Raw genomic sequence first — 18,330 nt, forward strand, 5'->3', positions numbered from 1 at the left:
AGCTCTTGACTGTGATGTGTCTGTTAACTAGGTGCCAGAAGCTGCGTGTGTTCATGTACGTGAAACTTATGTCATGGAATATGAAACAGTCGTATGAAATAGTCAAAAATAAAGGATGTCATTCTGTCTTGTTCCTCCCTTATATGATGCCAGGGTAAAAGGATATGTTTTTCTTTCTACATAAATGAAGTGAGAGGAATTCTCTTGGCAGGAGTTAACTGCAAACTTTCTTCTGAGCCAAGTGAGATAAGCTGCGTAGATGAGCAGGGAGGAACGGGCACTGGTGGTCACCCGACTCTGGGGCTGGCCTGCTGTCCCCTGGGAGACGACAGTGACGTCAGTTTTAATGTATATAAAGTCCTGAGTTGTCTCATCTTATGTAGGGGTATGGGAAAGAGGGAAAGGAATTGCTCTCCTTGACTTTTCTGTGAGGAATGAGGGCCGGTTCTTTCCCCACCCTGTGAACACACTGAAGAACAAGGAGGAACCTTTCCTGCCACCGCCACCAGTGACAATAGAACCATCACTTACAGACCTTACTGTGCCTGGCAACTCCTCGAAGCACAGAGTCAGTCTCATTTAATCCTCACAAGGTTCTGATTAGGGAGGAAACATTATCATTCTCATTTAACAAATGAAGTGACAAAGCTTAGAGAAGTTGTCAACAGAGGTCCACTCTGGGTGGAGCCGGAACGAAATCCTGGTCCTGCAGATTCAAAGCCCATGTTTTTTAACCTCAGGCTGTAAAAGGCCTAACGAATTTCTTCCACAACTAAGTTCCTACAGATCAGAATTTTTTTTTTCCCAGTGTCTCGGCCAGTTGTTCAGCAGAAACTATTGTCTAAGCAATATTTATTCAGTGACTTCTGTGTGCCAGACACTGTTCAGGTGCCGGGATAAGGCAGTGAACATAAAAGATAAAAACCCCTCGTGGAGCATAAATTCTTGTGGAGGAAGGCCAACAGTAAACAAGTAGACAGAATATTTCATGTTTCTGATGGCAGGGAGTGCTGTGGAGAAAAATAAAGCAGGAATATTAGGAGAGTCCAGTGTCGCAAGTTTTCTTTGGCTTTTCACGGGAGATCTCAATGAGGAAGCACTGTTTGAGCAAAGATCTGAAACATGTGAAGGGGCAGCCATGTGACTGCCTCGGTGAAGAACATTCCAGGTAGATGAAGAACAAGTGAGGAATCAGAATGTCATGCCCTGTGAGGCCAGATTGACGGGAGCAGGAAGCCAGGGGATAAAGCTGATGTGGTGTTATTACTCCTGTTGGAGTGGAAAGTCTCTTTGACATCACTCAATAAAAAGTAAAGTAAAAACACTGATGACTCTGAATATCAGCCCATCTTTACGTTTCTCCAAAGAAGACATACAGATGGCCAACAGGCACATGAAAAGATGCTCATCATCACTAATTATCAGGGAAATGCACATCAAAACTACAATGAGGTATCACCTCACGCTCTTCAGAATGGCTATAATTAAGAAGACAAGAAATAACAAGTGTTGGAGAGGGTGCAGGGAAAAAGGAGCCCTCATACACTGCTGGTAGGAATGCAAACTGGTGCAGCCACTATGGAAAACAGTATGGAGATTCCTCAAAAAATAAAGAATATGATCCACTATTCCACTATTGGGTATTTATCCAAAGAAAATGAAATCACTAATTCAAAAAGCTATGTGCACCCCTATGTTCATTGTAGCACTGTTCATAATAGCCAAGACTTGGGAGCAACCCGAGTTCCTGTTAACGGATGAATGCATAAAGAAGATGTGGTACATATACACAATGGAATACTACTCGGCCATAAAAAAGGATGAAACCTTGCCATTTGCAGCAACATGAGTGGACCTTGAGGGTATTATGCTAAGTGAAATAAGTCAGACAGAGAAAGCCAAATACCATACAATTTCACTCATATGTGGAAGATAAACACATAGATAAGGAGAACAGATTGGGAGTTAATCACCCCTTTTGTGATGCTTTTGTGGATGCATCTGGGATCATTTCTGGAGCGCTCTGCCAAACATCAAATAGTCCTCTCTTGGATTGTTTTAGATACACTTTCAGGTTGAAGAATAAATATCTGAACATTATCTCGGAAGCGTTTACTCTTTTTGAAACATGTATTTGATAGCAGAGCAGCTGCTCAGAGGGCGATCCAAGTCCGGAGCCCCAGGGAGTGTCTGGCAGCTGTAAACACGAGGCCAACAGGCAACTGCTGTGTTCAGTACCTTGACTCTTGCGTTTGTAACCCAATCGAAATGTCCTTCAAGGAAGTACTTGAATAGAGATTGCGTTTTTCTTTCTTATCTTTGGTCTGCCATTCGTGGTGCCTGGCACATAGTTCCTGCCTGCTCACTGAGGAATTCAATGAAAGCAGGAGTGCCGTTTCTAGGACTCCATTAGAGTCGGCGCTGCCACAATTGTGGAGCTTAAATTCAAGGTTTTATATAGTGCCCGGCCAAGGGTGAATCCTGGGCATAGATGGGAAATAAATGATAGTAATAACAGACAATGTAATATTTTTTAAATATTTCATTTACAGAGAACATGCTTCTCCATATAGGTCATAACTTGTGGCAAGAAAAAGCTATTTTAGGATAATTAGTAGCACCTCTTTTGGTTGTAATAAAAACCAAGTTTTGAGTCATTCTTTATGTGCACAGTTCCCAGACAGAGAACTGCCTTAAAAACAGATGAGACGGTTAAAAGAATATAATTCTCATTTTGTGGTGTGGCCCCTTTTCAAATAAGGAAATCAAAGCTGTCTATTTTTATTATTTGTGGAACACAACTCATAGGCAAAAACAATATCCAGTAGAAGTCTTTCAAGCAATGTTCTAGCCTTTTAAAAATATTTCTAGAATGCCATTTTAAAAAGATGCTTATAGCTATTACTTCTTTGTACTAACCTTCTGTGTACATTTGTAATTTAAAAATATTGTTTATTATAAAACCTTAAGGGCCAGCCCGGTGGCACAGTTGCACGTTCCACTTCGGTGGCCTGGGGTTCGCGGTTTGGATCCTGGGTGCGGACATGGCACCACTTGGCAAGCCATGCTGTGGTAGGTGTCCCACATATAAAGTAGAGGAAGATGGGCACGGATGTTAGCTCAGGGCCAGTCTTCCTCAGCAAAAAGAGGAGGATTGGCAGCAGTTAGCTCAGGGCTAATGTTCCTCAAAAACAAACAAACAAAAAAACCCTTACAACATGCCAAAGATAAACAGGATATACAATGATCCACCATGTACCCATCACCCAACTTCAATAATTATCAATTTGGTTGATTTATACCCCTGCCCATGTGCCCCCCTCCCATATTTTTTGTGAAGCAAATCTTCAACAGATGTAATTCTCTCCATGCATATTTTAGTATGTATCTCTAAAAGATTCCCTTTTAAAAAAAAATAACCACAATCAATTTCACTCCTAAAAATAATAATACTTAATGTCACCAAATACCCAGTCTCTGTTCAAAAGTCTGGTTAGTTCAGAGCCAGCCCTAAAGGCCTCATGGCTGGTGGCCGGCACTCTCACTGCTTCAGCAGCCCAGGTTCAGTTCCTGGTCGTGGAACCACGCTGCTGGTCTGTCAGTAGCCATGCTGTGGCAGCGGCTCACACAGAAGAACTAGAAGGACTTACAGCTAGGATATACACCCATGCACTGGGGCTTTGGGGAAAAAAAAGTCCAGTTAGTTCATATATGCTCTAAATGTTTTTATTTTGTTACAGTTTGTTCAAAGCAGGATATAAAGAAATTCCAACCAGTGTAAGTAGATAATATCTCTTAAATCTTTATCATAGGTTCCCTTCCAGCACTTTTTTCCCTTGAAATTTCTTTATTGAAGAAACTAGATCATTTGTCCTCATCTTAATCAGTTCTGGCTGTTATAGCAAAATACCATGTACTAGGTGGCTTCTACAATGAACATTGATTTCTCACACTTCTGGAGGCTGGGAGGTCCAAGATCAAGGTGCCAGCAGATCTGGTGTCTGGTGAGGGCCCTCTTCCTGGCTTACAGACAGTTGCCACCTTCTTGTGTCCTCACATGGCCGAGAGTGGGAGGTGGGGCTCTGCTTTCTTTCTCTTTTTATCAGAGCGCTAATCCTATCACGAGGGCTCCACCCTCATGATCTCATTTAAACCTGATTACCTCCAAAAGGTCCTACCTCCAAATACCATTACGTTGAGGATTAGGGCTCTCACATATGAATGTTTTGGACACAGTCAGTCCATAGCAATCCTGTAGAGTTTCTCCAAGTCTAGATTTTTCTGATTCTATCCTGCCTGTGCAGGTTAACATGATCCTCTGTCTTGTATTTCTTGCAGATTGTTAATGAGCCCTAGATGCTTGATCAGTTTCAGGTTTGAATATTGGCACAAATGCTCCATAGGTTGTGGCATGTTCTCCCAAGGGCTGGCTTGTACATCATGCTTGGTTATCTCTTTTTGTGATGTTACCAGGCTTTGACAATCAATATACAGATGCATTAATTTATAAGGAATTGTAAAATGGTGACATTTTTGTCATTTTTCTCAGTGAAATACCTTTTTTTTAATAGGACAGTTTTTCCCTCATTTGGCATTTTAATAGTATGGTTTATATAGGAAATGCACGATTCTTTCCCTTAGTTTTCCAATATTCAAAATAATGAAGTGGTTCTCTGGTACCCTCCAGTGAACAAATCTTTTTTTTTTTTTTTAAAGCACTGTAATGAGCTCATTGAATTAAACATATCTTGATGAGTTTCAGGCCTTTGTGGTTATTATTCTTACTGATGTACAAAATGTTTTATCTTTAAGTTCACTTCTGAGTTTTTTGACATGACCTTTTTTGCTATCTTCTTGGATAAAACACTTCAGATTCCTTTTGTGCGTCTTTTTCCCCAGACCTAGATTGATCCATTTCTCCAAGCAGCACTGGGTTGGTCATTTAGAATGGTCTTTGGAAGTCGCAATCTGGGTTCTGGTGTATTTATTGCTATTGAATAAATATTGTGATTAGACTTTTCAGTGGACAGAGTTAGAATTAAAATACACTGTTAGTTCATACCAGTACTTCAGTTCAAAGAGGTACTTAATGTTCAGGGCAGTTCAACGCAGAGTTCTTAATTGTAGCCTTGACATTCTATATCCTTTCCTATGTTGGGAATCCTGATTTGCCAATCCTTATGTCCATGTCTCTTCTGCCATCTTAATTTTCTGAAGCTCATTCTCTAGTAGCTTCTTCAGTAATTGGTCGTTAGAACAATATTCCTTGAATTCCTTTACACTGAAAATAATTTTCCTGTGCCCTTTTTACTTGAAAATCAGCTTGGTTGGATATAAAATATTTGGCTAACACTTTCTATGCTTAATATCTTAAATATGGTACTCTACTGTCTTCTGACATAGGATATTACTGTCTAAATGTATGATGATAGTAAGATTCTATCTTTTGTAAGGAACTTGGTTCATTTGCATGATAACCAAAGAATCTTTTTTCTTTTTTCCTTGTTATTTTTTTAAATACAGTCGTTTTACTAGAATATGTCTCAGTGTTGATTATTGGAATGCCCTTTTAATATGTAGTTTCAAATATTTTTATTTATTTGAATGTTCTTGAATTATATTTTTAAATATGTGTTCTGTCCTATTGCTTTGGTTGTCTTTTCTGGGGACTTTTATAAGACAGGTGTAGAAATTTCTTGTCTTCTATACTTGTAACTTTCTCTCAAATCTTTTTTTTCTTCATTTCTCTTTGATTTTTAAAATTTTCTTTCATTTTTATTATTTTTTATTATTTTTTTATTATTTATTATTTTATTATTGTTTCTATTTCTATTAAGACATTATGATTATGTGTTGTTCTTATTAACTCTTCTTTTACTTCTAGTTTAGTCCTCATGTGTGAAATATTTTAAATTTCACATTGTTTTGTCACCTCATTTGTGTTATTCTGATTCTGAATTAATGTTTTATTATAGCCCCTATCATTTTATTAATTTCTTTAGCATGTTTTAAAATATAGACATATCTCTCTGGTATGTTTCATTCGTCTCTCAAGCCATTATTTTGCTCATAGTTTCTTTTTTCTTTTAATCATTTCGTTTAGGACTCAATCACAGTCTTCTTTCTTCCTTCTTTTCATCTCCTTTCTGATTCTTCTTTCCCATTCTCCTCTTTTTGTCTTTTTCTATTTTTCTTCTTTTCTTTTTACTTTGTTAATTGAGGTATAATTTATAGAATAAAAAGTACAAACAAGTTCAGTGAGCAACTACCATCAAAGATGATTTAAAAGTTTTATTACCTCAGTCTATTTACCCAACACCTCTCTGAAGAGGCAATCCTTATTTTGATTTCTGTCGACATAGATTAATTTTGTATATACTTTGACTTCATATACATGGAATTTTTGGCATGAATAATTTTGAGTATGATGCTAGCTGTAGGTTTTTCACAGATGGCATATACCTAATTGTGTAAGTTTACTTTTATTCCTACCTTACAGAGAGTTTTTCCTTTTGTAGTAATGAATTGGTGTTGAATTTTTTCAAGTTCTTTTTCTGAATTTATTAACATGATCATATGATTTTTCTTCTTTTCTCTGTCCATGTGGCAAATTACACTGATTGGTTTTCAAATGTTAAAACAACTTTGTATTATTGGGATATGTATCAGTTGTTCTTGATGTAGTATTCATGTTAGGAATTACATTCAATTTGTTAATGTTTTACTCAGGATTTTTTAATCTATGTTCTTGAGGAATATTGGCCTATAAAAGTGTTTCTTTTCTTTTCTTTTCTTTTCTTTTTTTTTTGGAGGAAGATTAGCCCTGAGCTAACTACTGCCAATCCTCCTCTTTTTGCTGAGGAAGACTGGCCCTGAGCTAACATTCATGCCCGTCTTCCTCTACTTTATACGTGGGACACCTACCACAGCATGGCTTTGTCTGCACCTGGGATCTCAGCTGGCAAACCCCGGGCCACTGAGACGTGGAACATGCGCACTTAACTGCTGCACCACTGGGCTGGCCCACTCTTTTTTTCTTTCATAATATGTTTTTCAGTTTGTGGTATCAACATTAGAATAATACTGGCCTCATGAAATGAGTTGGGAAGTGTGCCCTTGTTCTGTTTTCTGAAAGAGTTAATGTCAAATTGGCATTATTTCTTCATCGAATGTTTGTCAATTCATCTTTGAAATAATTTGGTCTAGAATTATTTGGGAAGGGATGCTTTGGATTACAAGTTTAACAAAAAAAATTATTTAATGAAATAACTATTAAAAATTGAAAATAATTTCAAATTCTTAAATAGATATATGGCTATTTATATTTTCTATTTCTTCTTTTGTTGGTTTTAGAAAGTTTTGTTGTTTACAGAATTTGTCCATGTCATCTAAAATGTCAAATCTAGTGGCATGAAATTGTTTATAATATCTCATATTGTACTTCTGAGGCCTCTGTGATCTGTAATGATGACCCTACTCTCATCTATGGTATTGGTAATTTGTATTTTCTCTCTTTAATTAAATTAGTTTTGGTAGGGCTATATCAATTTTATTAAATTTTTCAGTAAAATAACTTGTGACCTTGCTGATTTTCTATGAGATTTATTTTTTATTTCTTTTTTGTGTGTGTGCTCTTTTTATTATTTCCATTCCTTGCTTAGTTGAGTTTAATTTGTTCTTTAGCTTCTTGAGTTAGAGGCCTTCATCAATGAATTTACACCTTTATTTTTCTAATATGGTCATTTTTAAAGCTCTAAATTTTTCTCTAAGTACTGCTTTATTTGCTTCCACCTGGGTTTTGTGTTGCTTCTACCTGGGTTTTGTGTTGTCAGTGGTGTGTTCCACCTGCTTGCATTTTGAAGTCTGTGGGAGGTTTGCCACAGTGCTTTTGTAGATGTTTTCCTGTGAGCTTTGATTCTAATATCTTAGTTGCTCTCTCTGTTTCCGTGCGGGAATTCAGGGAAATTCCAAAATAATTCTGCTGCTGCAGCCATCTCTGCAGAACTCTGTGGCTACTCTTGATTCCATTGCAGAGCGGTATATTTGGACTATCTGATGTTTGTAGTAAAAGAAGTGTGGTGCTGATCTTTTCCAAAAAGGACCATTTAAGAATCCAGATTAGAGGGTTCTTGATTGTTTGGTGACCTCAGGAGTTGTCTCTTCTTGTGATTACTGCATTTTCTTAGTCTCATAGCGGCAGTTCTTCTCACTGCTGGCTCTTGGTGTGCCAGGGTCATTTCGAGAGAGTCTCACAGAACAGACTGTGTAGTGAGGAAGGTCCCAGATGAGACATCTATTCTGTTTAGTGATCCTGCATTGCTGTCCAGTGGATGGCAGCCTCCTGATTTTGGATTTAGATAAAGGGAACAATTCAGAAAGGATGGAACCTCGCCCTACCACCCACACCTTAAATGGGTATCTTTCATGTCATATAAGCTTGAATTAGCTGAATGCCTAACGCTGGGCGGGATTATATAACCAAAAATCCCACCGGAATACCAAGCACCTTGATAACCTGTAGAAATTACTGCCCTCGTTTTTGCTTGGTTATTTGTGAAAAGTGCTTACACTGTCCTCTGGGAATGGGGTGGTTGAACGCAGTTGGGACAGCACTCATGGTCCTCACATGATTCTTTACTCTCTGTGTCACACTCTGAGGTGACACTTATTCTTTCACCAGGGCCACTTTCAAAGAAACGGCTGCAGACGTAGGTTCACTTTATCTTCATGACATCCTTGAAAAGTAGGCACAGAGTCTACTTTACAGATGAAGAAACTGAAGCGCAAAAGTTGTTGCCTTTTTAAAGCTCCATGGGAAATTCATGACAAAGCCAAGGGGAAATTAGTCAATCATTAGAATAATTATTACTATGATTGGAAGCCTCTATGCATGCCAGTAACTCAAAATATATACAAGGAACATGATCACATGAGTGTCTATTAATAAATCAGCCCTAACTGAATTAGTTACAATTTAGAGATAACTTTTAGGAAATGTATATTTACATTTCCTTAATATGCAACATACAATATATGTAATGTAAAACAATATGCAATGTAAGATAAATTTGTCTTGTGTTAAAGCATTCAACAAACACTGGAAATTCATTTTTTCCATTGGACTTCAAAACAATTGTTGATAATACTTTCTGTTTCATGGGTGAAAAAGCAGAGTGACAATGATGTTAAATGGTTTCCTCTTATAGCTAGTCAAACAGTCAGGATTCAATACCTTATGTCTTCTCATTCTAAATCCTATATTCTTTCCTTTATACCATGCAGCCTTGTGATGGAACTTTCAAAATGTTGTAAGATGGCTGAATGGTTGAACCAGCTATTATAATTTAGATATGTCTGCCCAAACAGACTGGCTTGGTCTCTAATAATCAATTTTATGATGCATAACTACTAGAGAAATGATGAAAAAGAGTAAATGGATAGTCAAAGGATTTGAGACCTAATTTCAGCCATATAGGTCATACACAGTCTTTAGACATATAAGGAGAAAGACCCATTTTCCCAGGAGGGAAGTATGCATATACTTTATCCATTTTAATAAAATATGACCCAGATGTGTCGTAGACTATTTATTCTCTCTGCCATCTGCCCTCCTGGCAATCTTCACACCATCGACACATTCTGTGAACGCATTCTAATGTCGTTACCGTAGCTCGTGGAAGCCAAATTCTCACATACCATAACCACTTCACAGCCAGACTCTTTCTCAGGATTAGTTGACTCTATTGTGTCATTTTTCCTACTAGGCTAACTAGGGAGAAATAGAACCACACATTTGATCAAGTCAGTGCTGTCATCTCTCCTCAGAATCTAAAGGCTGGTGTCCCTAGGAATCTTACTGCTCAGACATAGCCATAAGGCAAGTTTAAAACAGAGCGGACTAGCCACACATTGGTAACCCTCAGTCAGGGGTGGCTGTGAACTTTTGATTTTGTGTGTAATGCCCAGTCTTCTTTACCTTCTGAGCAAATTTACCTTGCACATTTCATGTTTTAAATGCTCATCTCAAGGTGATCTCTTTCATATTATGTTTTCATAGTAGGGATTTGAAATCAGCTATAGGACAAGCTGAATACATACACAGATATGTGTTAGTGTATGTATGTATGTACTCATAGTTTTAATCAGACAGCACAATATGCAATCTCAAGTCGCCTTAGAAATGTTTACTTCAGGGCAAATCAAACTTGAGCTTCGTGTGGCGGAAACAGTGCTGGCCCAAGGCCAAAGTGGGAAAAAACAGCAAGCAGGGCAGAGGTTATTGGCATGCCCTTCCAGTTTGCAGCAACTCTCGCCACGCTCTGACTAGCTGCCCAGGGTCCTTCACCATGGTATTATCAGCTCTGTTGGCCTCTGTGCTTTTCAGGGCCTTGTTCATGGGAATGGGGCGTTTTTGTTAAGTCATAAATCTACCATCTACTAGTTTATGTTCTTTATCAAATAACCCTTTTGAAACTCGCCTGAGTTTCGTGCATGCATGTTGCATGCAGTCGAAATAGGAAGCATCTTCTGAAGACCGACACTATCAGTATACTTCCACAGTACTGGCTGCCATATTGGTATCCACTCAATGGCATTGCCGTGATCTCTGCAGGGAGACTTTGTCGGCATCTCCTGGGACTTTTGCTTTTTCCCCCCCAGCAATGTAGCAAGCCAAATAGTATATAAGCAATATAGTATACATATAATACGTATTAGTTTTGAGGCACATGGCTGATAATTTATTTGTTTAGAGTATAGAAAGAAAGTATAGACCCACCACTTCCAGTATGTCCCACCTTGACTACAGGTTCGTTTCTGAACTATGTCGGACACACAGTGATTAATTTTGAAAATGGAATTGGACTAGGGATAGTCATCAGTATGTGGAGGATTCTTGGCAGCTCCTAGTACCTGTATCCAAAACTCTAACACGAAGCCGTAAGAGAACTACTGTTGGTGCCTAAAGAGTTCGAGTCCTCTTGGTAATAATAACTGTACATGAATGAAATCAACATTTGGATGGCGAAAGAATATCCCATATTGGAAAGTAATCATAGCTTTTATGCTCTTGTGTGTGTGTGTGCTTTGACAGTTTTTTGGAGACTACAGCCTATTTCTTCATGAAACCAAAAATTGGAGAGAAGGAGGTGTCCCCAAATGTTTTCTTCAGTATCTGGCATGAATTCAGCTCTGACTTTAAAGATTTTTGGAAGAAAGAGAACAAACTTATTCTACAAGAGAGGTAGGTTTTTTTTCATTTGCACAATGACATTTTAAAACTGGTGTTTTATTGGGTGTGACATCACTGGAGGTGCCAATTTTTATAGCCTGAATGAGAAATTAGATAGCCCTCAACCTTGGGGTATCAAGTCTAAGAGGGTGCTGAGATTTGGCAAAATCTGGAGTTTGAGTAGCAGAGTGGGCACAGAGGCTGTGATGCTCAGAGAATAGCTGGGGTCCTAGTTGGCCAGGACCAGTCTTCTGTGGTGAGGAGCAACTTCTGTGATGAGGAAAACACACAGAAGCAGACCTTGGAGGAGGAGTGGAACAACCCTACTGAGATGATAAACCCACTCACCTCAAAGGACAGATAGCAAAGACTATATATAAAGGTAAGATGAATTGTTTTTGGTTTTGTTTTATTTTGTTTTGTTTTTGCTAAATTCGTGGGATATTGTCAAAATTTCACTGTTCGTATCAAAATTTCTCCCAGATGTCACCAAGAAACAGGTGATTGATATCTTTTAAAAGATCTTTCAAGATTTTTGTAGAGTTACATCACATTCCCTAAGGGAAATCTTTTCAGGAATGAAGGGAAATTTCTCCTTTTAAGTATGTGAAATTAAGTCTCTGTCACTGTGATGATAAAATTCCATAGAGGTGTATTAAATGTTAATTCAGGAAGAAAGCTAGCCCTCCCAGGACAGCATCCCCAAATAGCTGGGTCTAGTGGGAGAATGAAAAAGAAACATAATCTACACTGTAAACCAAACCCTAATACTGAACCAATTAGTATACTTTCCAAATCCTCTCAATAACAATGACTTGACTTTAGATCTTTAGGAAGCTTACATCTTCAGGGACTTTGTTCATCACACCAAAAGATTCCACAATTTTCTGCTATTGTCTTCATTTTGGTCTTGCTTACATACAAAACCATGATGGTTCACCTAGTTTTCATTTGTAAGTAGATTCTGCTACATCCTTAAATCAGATGAAATTAATTACTAGCATTTATTGAGCATGTAGACGATGCCAGATTTGTGCTAACTCATGTAAGTAATTACTTAGGTTCCATAGCTTTATCAGAGAAGAAACTATGCTCAGTGAATAGTAGATGGAAAAAGAGAGTGGTTTGAACAGAAGGAAAACACTTAAAACATCCACTCTGAAGATAATGAGCTTATTCTACTTCAAAATGCATCATTAGGGGTTAACATAAAAGATCTGATTTTAGTCAAAAGTCATGCAGGTAACATAGGAGAGAGAATTGCTGAAAAACAAGCATGTTTGAATCATCGTTCATTGCCTTCAGACTTAGCTATGTGTTATCAGTTTTTTTTACCAAGCAAGGCTTGCTCAGTCAGTCTGGAAAACTGTAAAGAGGAAAGTTTTTTTTAACCTTGCACATCACATCCAACTTCCCTTGGTGTCCCTCACTGGTTCCCCAGAGGCCTCCTTTCATCTCTAGTCTAAACCTGTTTCCCTGGAAAAGGACCTGAAACTCAGATAGACTAAGCACAAAACTGAAAGGTTGGTGTTACCCCTGGCACCGTCACTGCCTGGTAGCCGGGATTAGAGTCCTACGGGGGGGTGGAAGTGGTGGGATTTAGGCATCAACATGACGGGACTGATGAAGCTGTGCTTTGGGTGGAGCTTTTCTGATAGGACATCAAGTCAGCAGGTGAATTGCAGCAGCAGGCCGGCCTGGTCCAATGATGGTGCCTCTGGAGGCTCTGGGACGAGAGCGTAGGTGGACGCTGTCATTGTAGCTCTCCTTTACCACGTTCCAGTACCTGAGCTGGTGAGGCGCCATCTTGGAGGAAGTGTGGAGACTAAGCCAGGTGTCCAGCTCCCTCATCACACTCCCAGCCCTCATCCAGCCTGTGCCCCGTGAGAGAGAGTTGTGTTTCCAGGGAATGCTATCAATAACAACCCACTATTTTATGATATTTTATGCATTTGACAGGACCAGAACTAGCTTTTCTTCACTCTCTAAGTTTCTCATAAAGTCAACCAGATCCTTTTTTCAGACTGCATCCTGTGCTGGTCATGACCTAGAAATACACTATGGGCTTTTTGACTCACACTTGGTGACTTTACTTTCATTTTGGCAGTGTTGTGAATTGGCAGATTACGAGTGCTCTTCACTGCAGACTTCTCATTTTTCTAAATCATTTTCTTTTAATAAAGGGCTAAGGAGGAACACGTGGCAGGTGAGAGAGTGCTTCTTTGCCCTTTGACTTCCGAAATATATTACGTCTCTTGGCAGGTAGGCTGCTTTGAAAAGCAAGACCATTTCTGCAAATTGTTTGTAGCAAAACTTTGTCTCTGTCCTTAGTGCAGGATCAGCCACACAATTTAAAAGAAAAAGTGCAAAATGAACATGTGGGGCCTCTTGTTTAAAAATCATTAACAACTTCAAGACAGCAAATTGTCAAACCAAGCGCAGAGCCTTCTGGGAGCTGGGCTCTGTGTGACTCTCAAATGCACACCCAGGACGCCGGCCTCACCGTGGTGTAAGGTTTATATCATATTTTCTGTGGTTCAATGGAAGGGTATTTCAGGAATGCTTTGATTGCCCTCCAACAGCGATAGGAAGCAGAGATGTGGTCAGTTAAGGGTGGAAAACCTCTGGTACAGTGGATGTCAGTGTGAGCAGAGCCTCAGGTAGCGCTCCAGATGCTTAAAATGGGATGCTATTCCCAGCCTGGTTGTTTCCTCCTCTATATTCCTGTAATATTTGTTATCTGCGTATTATGTTTAATGGTTGATCCTATACTGCCTAATGATATGTCTGTTTTTATTTTATACTATAACTTTTTTTGATGTTTGCATTTTAGTCTTTATTTCCCAATGAGATGTTTTGTGTGTTCATTTCTAGTACAGCTCTCACTGTGTCTTTCCCTTCTTAGTGTCTCCATAAATATTTGCCAATTTGACTCATTACATCATTGTATTTAACACGGATGTGGAAATGAGAACTTAGCCTAGTAAAGTAATGAACATGTTTTCTTACATAAGCTTATTATCGTAGGTAATAAAAACCCCGCTCCAAATACTTGAAGCAAAGAGAGAGACTTTGTTTGTTTAGACAAGTCAAAACACAAAAGGGCAGGGATGGGACTTGCCTGTGGCTTTCTGCCTGAATGCAGAAATTCTAACCACAGGCCATGAGGGGTTAGTTAGGTGTGTCTGTACCTCTCTCTCCCACTGTCTGTCTTTTTAAATGTCCTCTCTCCTCCTCCTCCTTCTTGCTCTTCTCTCTCTCTCATCCTCAGTCTGTCACTCTCTTTCCCTCTCTCCCTCTCTCTCCCTCTTTCGTCTCCCTCCCACTCCCACCCACCTTGTGGTTTAACCTAATTTCCAAGCCAGGCTTTTTCTTTAAGGTTGAACCCATGGCCATCAGTCACAATCATGATTTACATTCTCACATCCAGGAGGAGAGAGTACTCTCCACCATTTAGAAAAATCCCAATGAAGAATTCCAGATGAGTCATGTCCGTCTCTGGATCAGCCACTGTGGTCAGAGGCATGGGGTGCCCTGGTTTGCTCAGTGTTCACGCCCCGAAGCCTGCAGTCAGAGAGGAGGACTCCCATGACTGACATTTCCCTTCAGAACAGTAGCGTTGGAGTTAAGAGAGAGCACGTTCCCCAAAAAGCAAACAGAAACATACCACCCCCAATTTATTAAGCCTTTAAAAATAGCCTGTGTGATTAGCAGAATGTCTTAGCATGGTAGAAATAACCCAAAAGATGGTTTAATGGTGCAGATGAATTTTTCCTTTCTGATGAAGTTTTCCTTGCTCTAATTTGGAATTTATCCTTATCCCATTATTTCTAACTGGTATCTGATTATAGAGTGGTAGTAACTTTGTATTTTTTGGCTTTGTTCTGAGGACTCGTATGATTTAGTAGATGTTTTTCCTGAAATGCTGGATTTCTACACATCTGTGTGGAATAGATCTGCTGTCTTTCTAACCAGTGTGGTTTGGAAAACGTGAGGATTTTTGAGTTGGCTCTGCCGCTTACTAGCTCTCGGGTCATAGAAAGTCACGTGTCCTTCAAGAGCCACAGTTTCCTAACCTGCAGAGTGGAAGTGGTAATACCTGTGCAGACTAAAGGAGATATTGAGACTAGAGTATGAAGTACAGTGTCTACATGCTACATGCTCAGTGGCCGTTTCTCCATCATTTGATATAAATGATGTCTTGATCATGACTATCTGTCAGGTGATAAAACATGTTGCTAAGGCATATTAAGCATCTTAAGAACATAGTATGTGGATACAAGGCATTATTGTGACTCAGGTACTTACTTGGTTAAGTGAAATTTCTTGGTTCTGAGTCTGAGGATGAACTTTTGTTTGAGAATGTTCAGCAGCCTATCCCTTCAAATTTACATTATACTATACAAAGGAACTCCTGTTTTAATGCTTTAAACAACCAACCCATTGGTTTTGTGACAAGTCAGAAAAAAATGTTTTTTTTGTATATTTGCAACTAGGCATATACGATTGTAAATAAGAAATCGTTCTCTAAAACAAAGTTTAGGCTTGTCATCACTGAGCAACACAAAACACATGAAAAAGAATTTTTAAAAAAATTTAGCTTGATTATATCCAGAAGAGGGGAGATAAACTAACATTTCTCTTGCCAAGCATTTCTGACAAGGTCTCACAGAACACAGTTTTAATATGTAAGGAAATGGGCAATCCTCATCTCTTGTTTTTCAGGAAGACATTAGCATCAGTGTCTCCTCACTGCTAATGAGGCCCTGTGGAGCTAGGACCGCAAGAGCTGTGTTAATTAGAGGAAAGAAGTACGGATTAATTGAGAGAACATACCCTGATGAAGGGACCGTGGTCCTGGGAGGGAGAGCCATGTGCCTGCAGCAACTTCACTTCTCACTTTCGCTCTGCTGGAAGCTGAACTCGGTTTTCAGGCAGAGTCTTCAGCTGTATAACTATGTGCAGTTATCTGTGATTGTTCTCTGATTCCATTTTGAGATTTTACTGGGCACAGGACACGTTAAGGCCCATTTGCTGAAGGTTCTATCTTCCTTGAGCTAACAGTGTAGCACTGGTGTGGCAGGAGAAACCAGGGGTGGGAGGGGGATGAGTGCTGTCCAGAGCACTTTGACAGGGAGCCTGCAGTGGGAGTAGGATTTTCACAGGGAATCCCGGGAGGTAAGGGCCTTCTCGACAAGAAAATGTGCCTCTGGCATCCAGGCCTTAAACACCATAGTGTGTAGCCATAGCCTATCGTGATTTCAGTTTGAGTTGGTGTAAGACATTTTAACTTAATAAATCAGTTGTGACGTTAGTAAGGGTTATGTTTAAACTGTTGTCCAACTTCATTTACTGGTGTATTTTACTCTTAGACAGGTAGTCTTTGATGAACCAGGAGAAGGGATAGCTGCTCCTCTAATTGCACAAGCATGTGGCAGTCAAGTCTGGTTTCAGCCCAGCTGAATCTGTAATTAGAGGAAAAGGACTTGAATGCTTGGCCTTAGAAGGCTATGCATTAAATTGGAGAGCACCTCATGCCATGTTAACATTCCCGTTTCCATAATTTGTATCCAAGTGACCTGTATGTTCAGGTTTAAGTATGATGTTATTGGAGTAGAAGGAAGCAACCACTTTCAAAGCAATTGAAAACAAATCTAAAGAATAGAGCTAAGGAAAGAAAGTTTACTATTATCTAATAATATGTTTGTTGAATACCTAAGTGAAATTGCCTCTTGGGCTGCTATTTAGCAGTGTTGCATTGCAACAATAAATGAATTTGGCCAACCATTTCCCCCTTTGATTCAGGCATCAATGTTTAGAGAAACAACCCATAAAGAAATCCTAGTTCTGACCTCCTAAGGCTGAAGCTTTGGCAAGACAGTTGACAGACAAGATAGTCAGAATAATGGCTAATGGAGCCTGAGAATATGTAGGAAATATCTGCAGTCATTAAAGAAGTAATTAATATGCATTAAGGCATAATAGGAAATTCATTTATTTATTAGTTCAGTCAACAATTATTTATGCCCTGCTGTGTGCTAGGCAAATTTCCTGCCATATGAATGTTACCCTCTAGCGAGAGAAGCAGACAATAACAAAGTCAACACATTTTTAAATTATAGGTTGAAATTAGTACTACAAGGAAAATAAACAGTGAACCGTTTTTGCAGAATAAAAAGCAGAAGAGCTTCATATAGAAAGTGTAGTCAGAGGATGCCTTTCTGAAAAGGCACCATTGATGTTGACACGTAAATAATGTGAGGGAGCAGCCATGTGAAGGGGCAAGGGTGGGGGGGCGCAACATGGTATGTGAGCCTGCCAGGCAGAGATGTAGGAAGTTCAAGACAACAAGGCAGAAAAGACCGACTATACTCCAAGAAAGATGAAGATCATGAGATGAATTTGATGAAATAGGCAGGGGCCTGGCCATTCAGGCCCTTGTAGGTCATGGTGAGAGGTTGACTTTTATTGTGCATGCAATAAGAAGTCATCCGAGGGGTTTTTAAAAAGGGAATAGCCTGATATGATTCATGAAACGAAAAGATCACTGAGTCGGTGGGTAGTAAATTAGACAATGGTACTGAGAAACAAGTTAGGAAGTTGCTGTAGTGGCCCAGGTGAAAGATGTGATGCTCTGGACTGGGGTGAAGGCAAGAGAGATGAGGTGTTGGATATAAACTTTCGTTGGATACCTACACAAACTTGCCATCCACAGGTTCCTCGCTGGACCAGTTTTGGAGGTCAGAAAATTCTGTCTCAGTTCAGATACTGACAAGCTTAGGTTAACCAAGATGTTAGAGATCAGGAAAGCAAAATTCCCCTTTCTTCTCCTAAAATGATTACAAAAAGTCAGGGTTAGAGAAAGATCTGAAACCCTGGATATTAGGAAATTCACTTCCTACAACTTAGTTGTCCAAAAATGATGTAAAATCCTGAAGAGAAGACCAGATGGGAAAGATCTTTGCATCTCCTTCTTTATCTTGCTGTGTTCTAAGAGATGTTTTTTAAACTTTGGAAAATCCTTCCTCAAAAGCCTTATGTTCAAAAATGGAAGAAACTCACCCTTAGAGGTTCCAGTTTGAGCCCCCCAACAGAGAATC

General features: G+C 39.3%; 1 protein-coding gene across 3 annotated transcripts in view; it reads left to right on the forward strand.

Moving 5' to 3' along the window:
- Positions 1-18,330, forward strand: part of FMN2 (formin 2) — a 345,907-nt gene that overhangs the window by 302,354 nt on the left and 25,223 nt on the right. The window contains exon 17 of one of the 3 annotated variants that reach the window (XR_011499414.1): positions 11,093-11,228. The exons of 1 other annotated variant lie outside the window; for it this stretch is intronic. Coding sequence is in view for 1 of the 2 variants with exons in the window: in XM_070501555.1 (XP_070357656.1) it covers positions 11,093-11,242 (150 nt within the window). In the remaining variant the exon portion in view is untranslated. Of the gene's footprint in view, positions 1-11,092; positions 11,243-18,330 lie in introns of those variants that run through there. One more of the 3 variants, XM_070501555.1, reaches the window with a different exon arrangement.

The sequence above is a fragment of the Equus asinus genome, chromosome 30 (assembly GCF_041296235.1).
Source record: "Equus asinus isolate D_3611 breed Donkey chromosome 30, EquAss-T2T_v2, whole genome shotgun sequence".
In the NCBI taxonomy this organism is placed as follows: domain Eukaryota; kingdom Metazoa; phylum Chordata; class Mammalia; order Perissodactyla; family Equidae; genus Equus; species Equus asinus.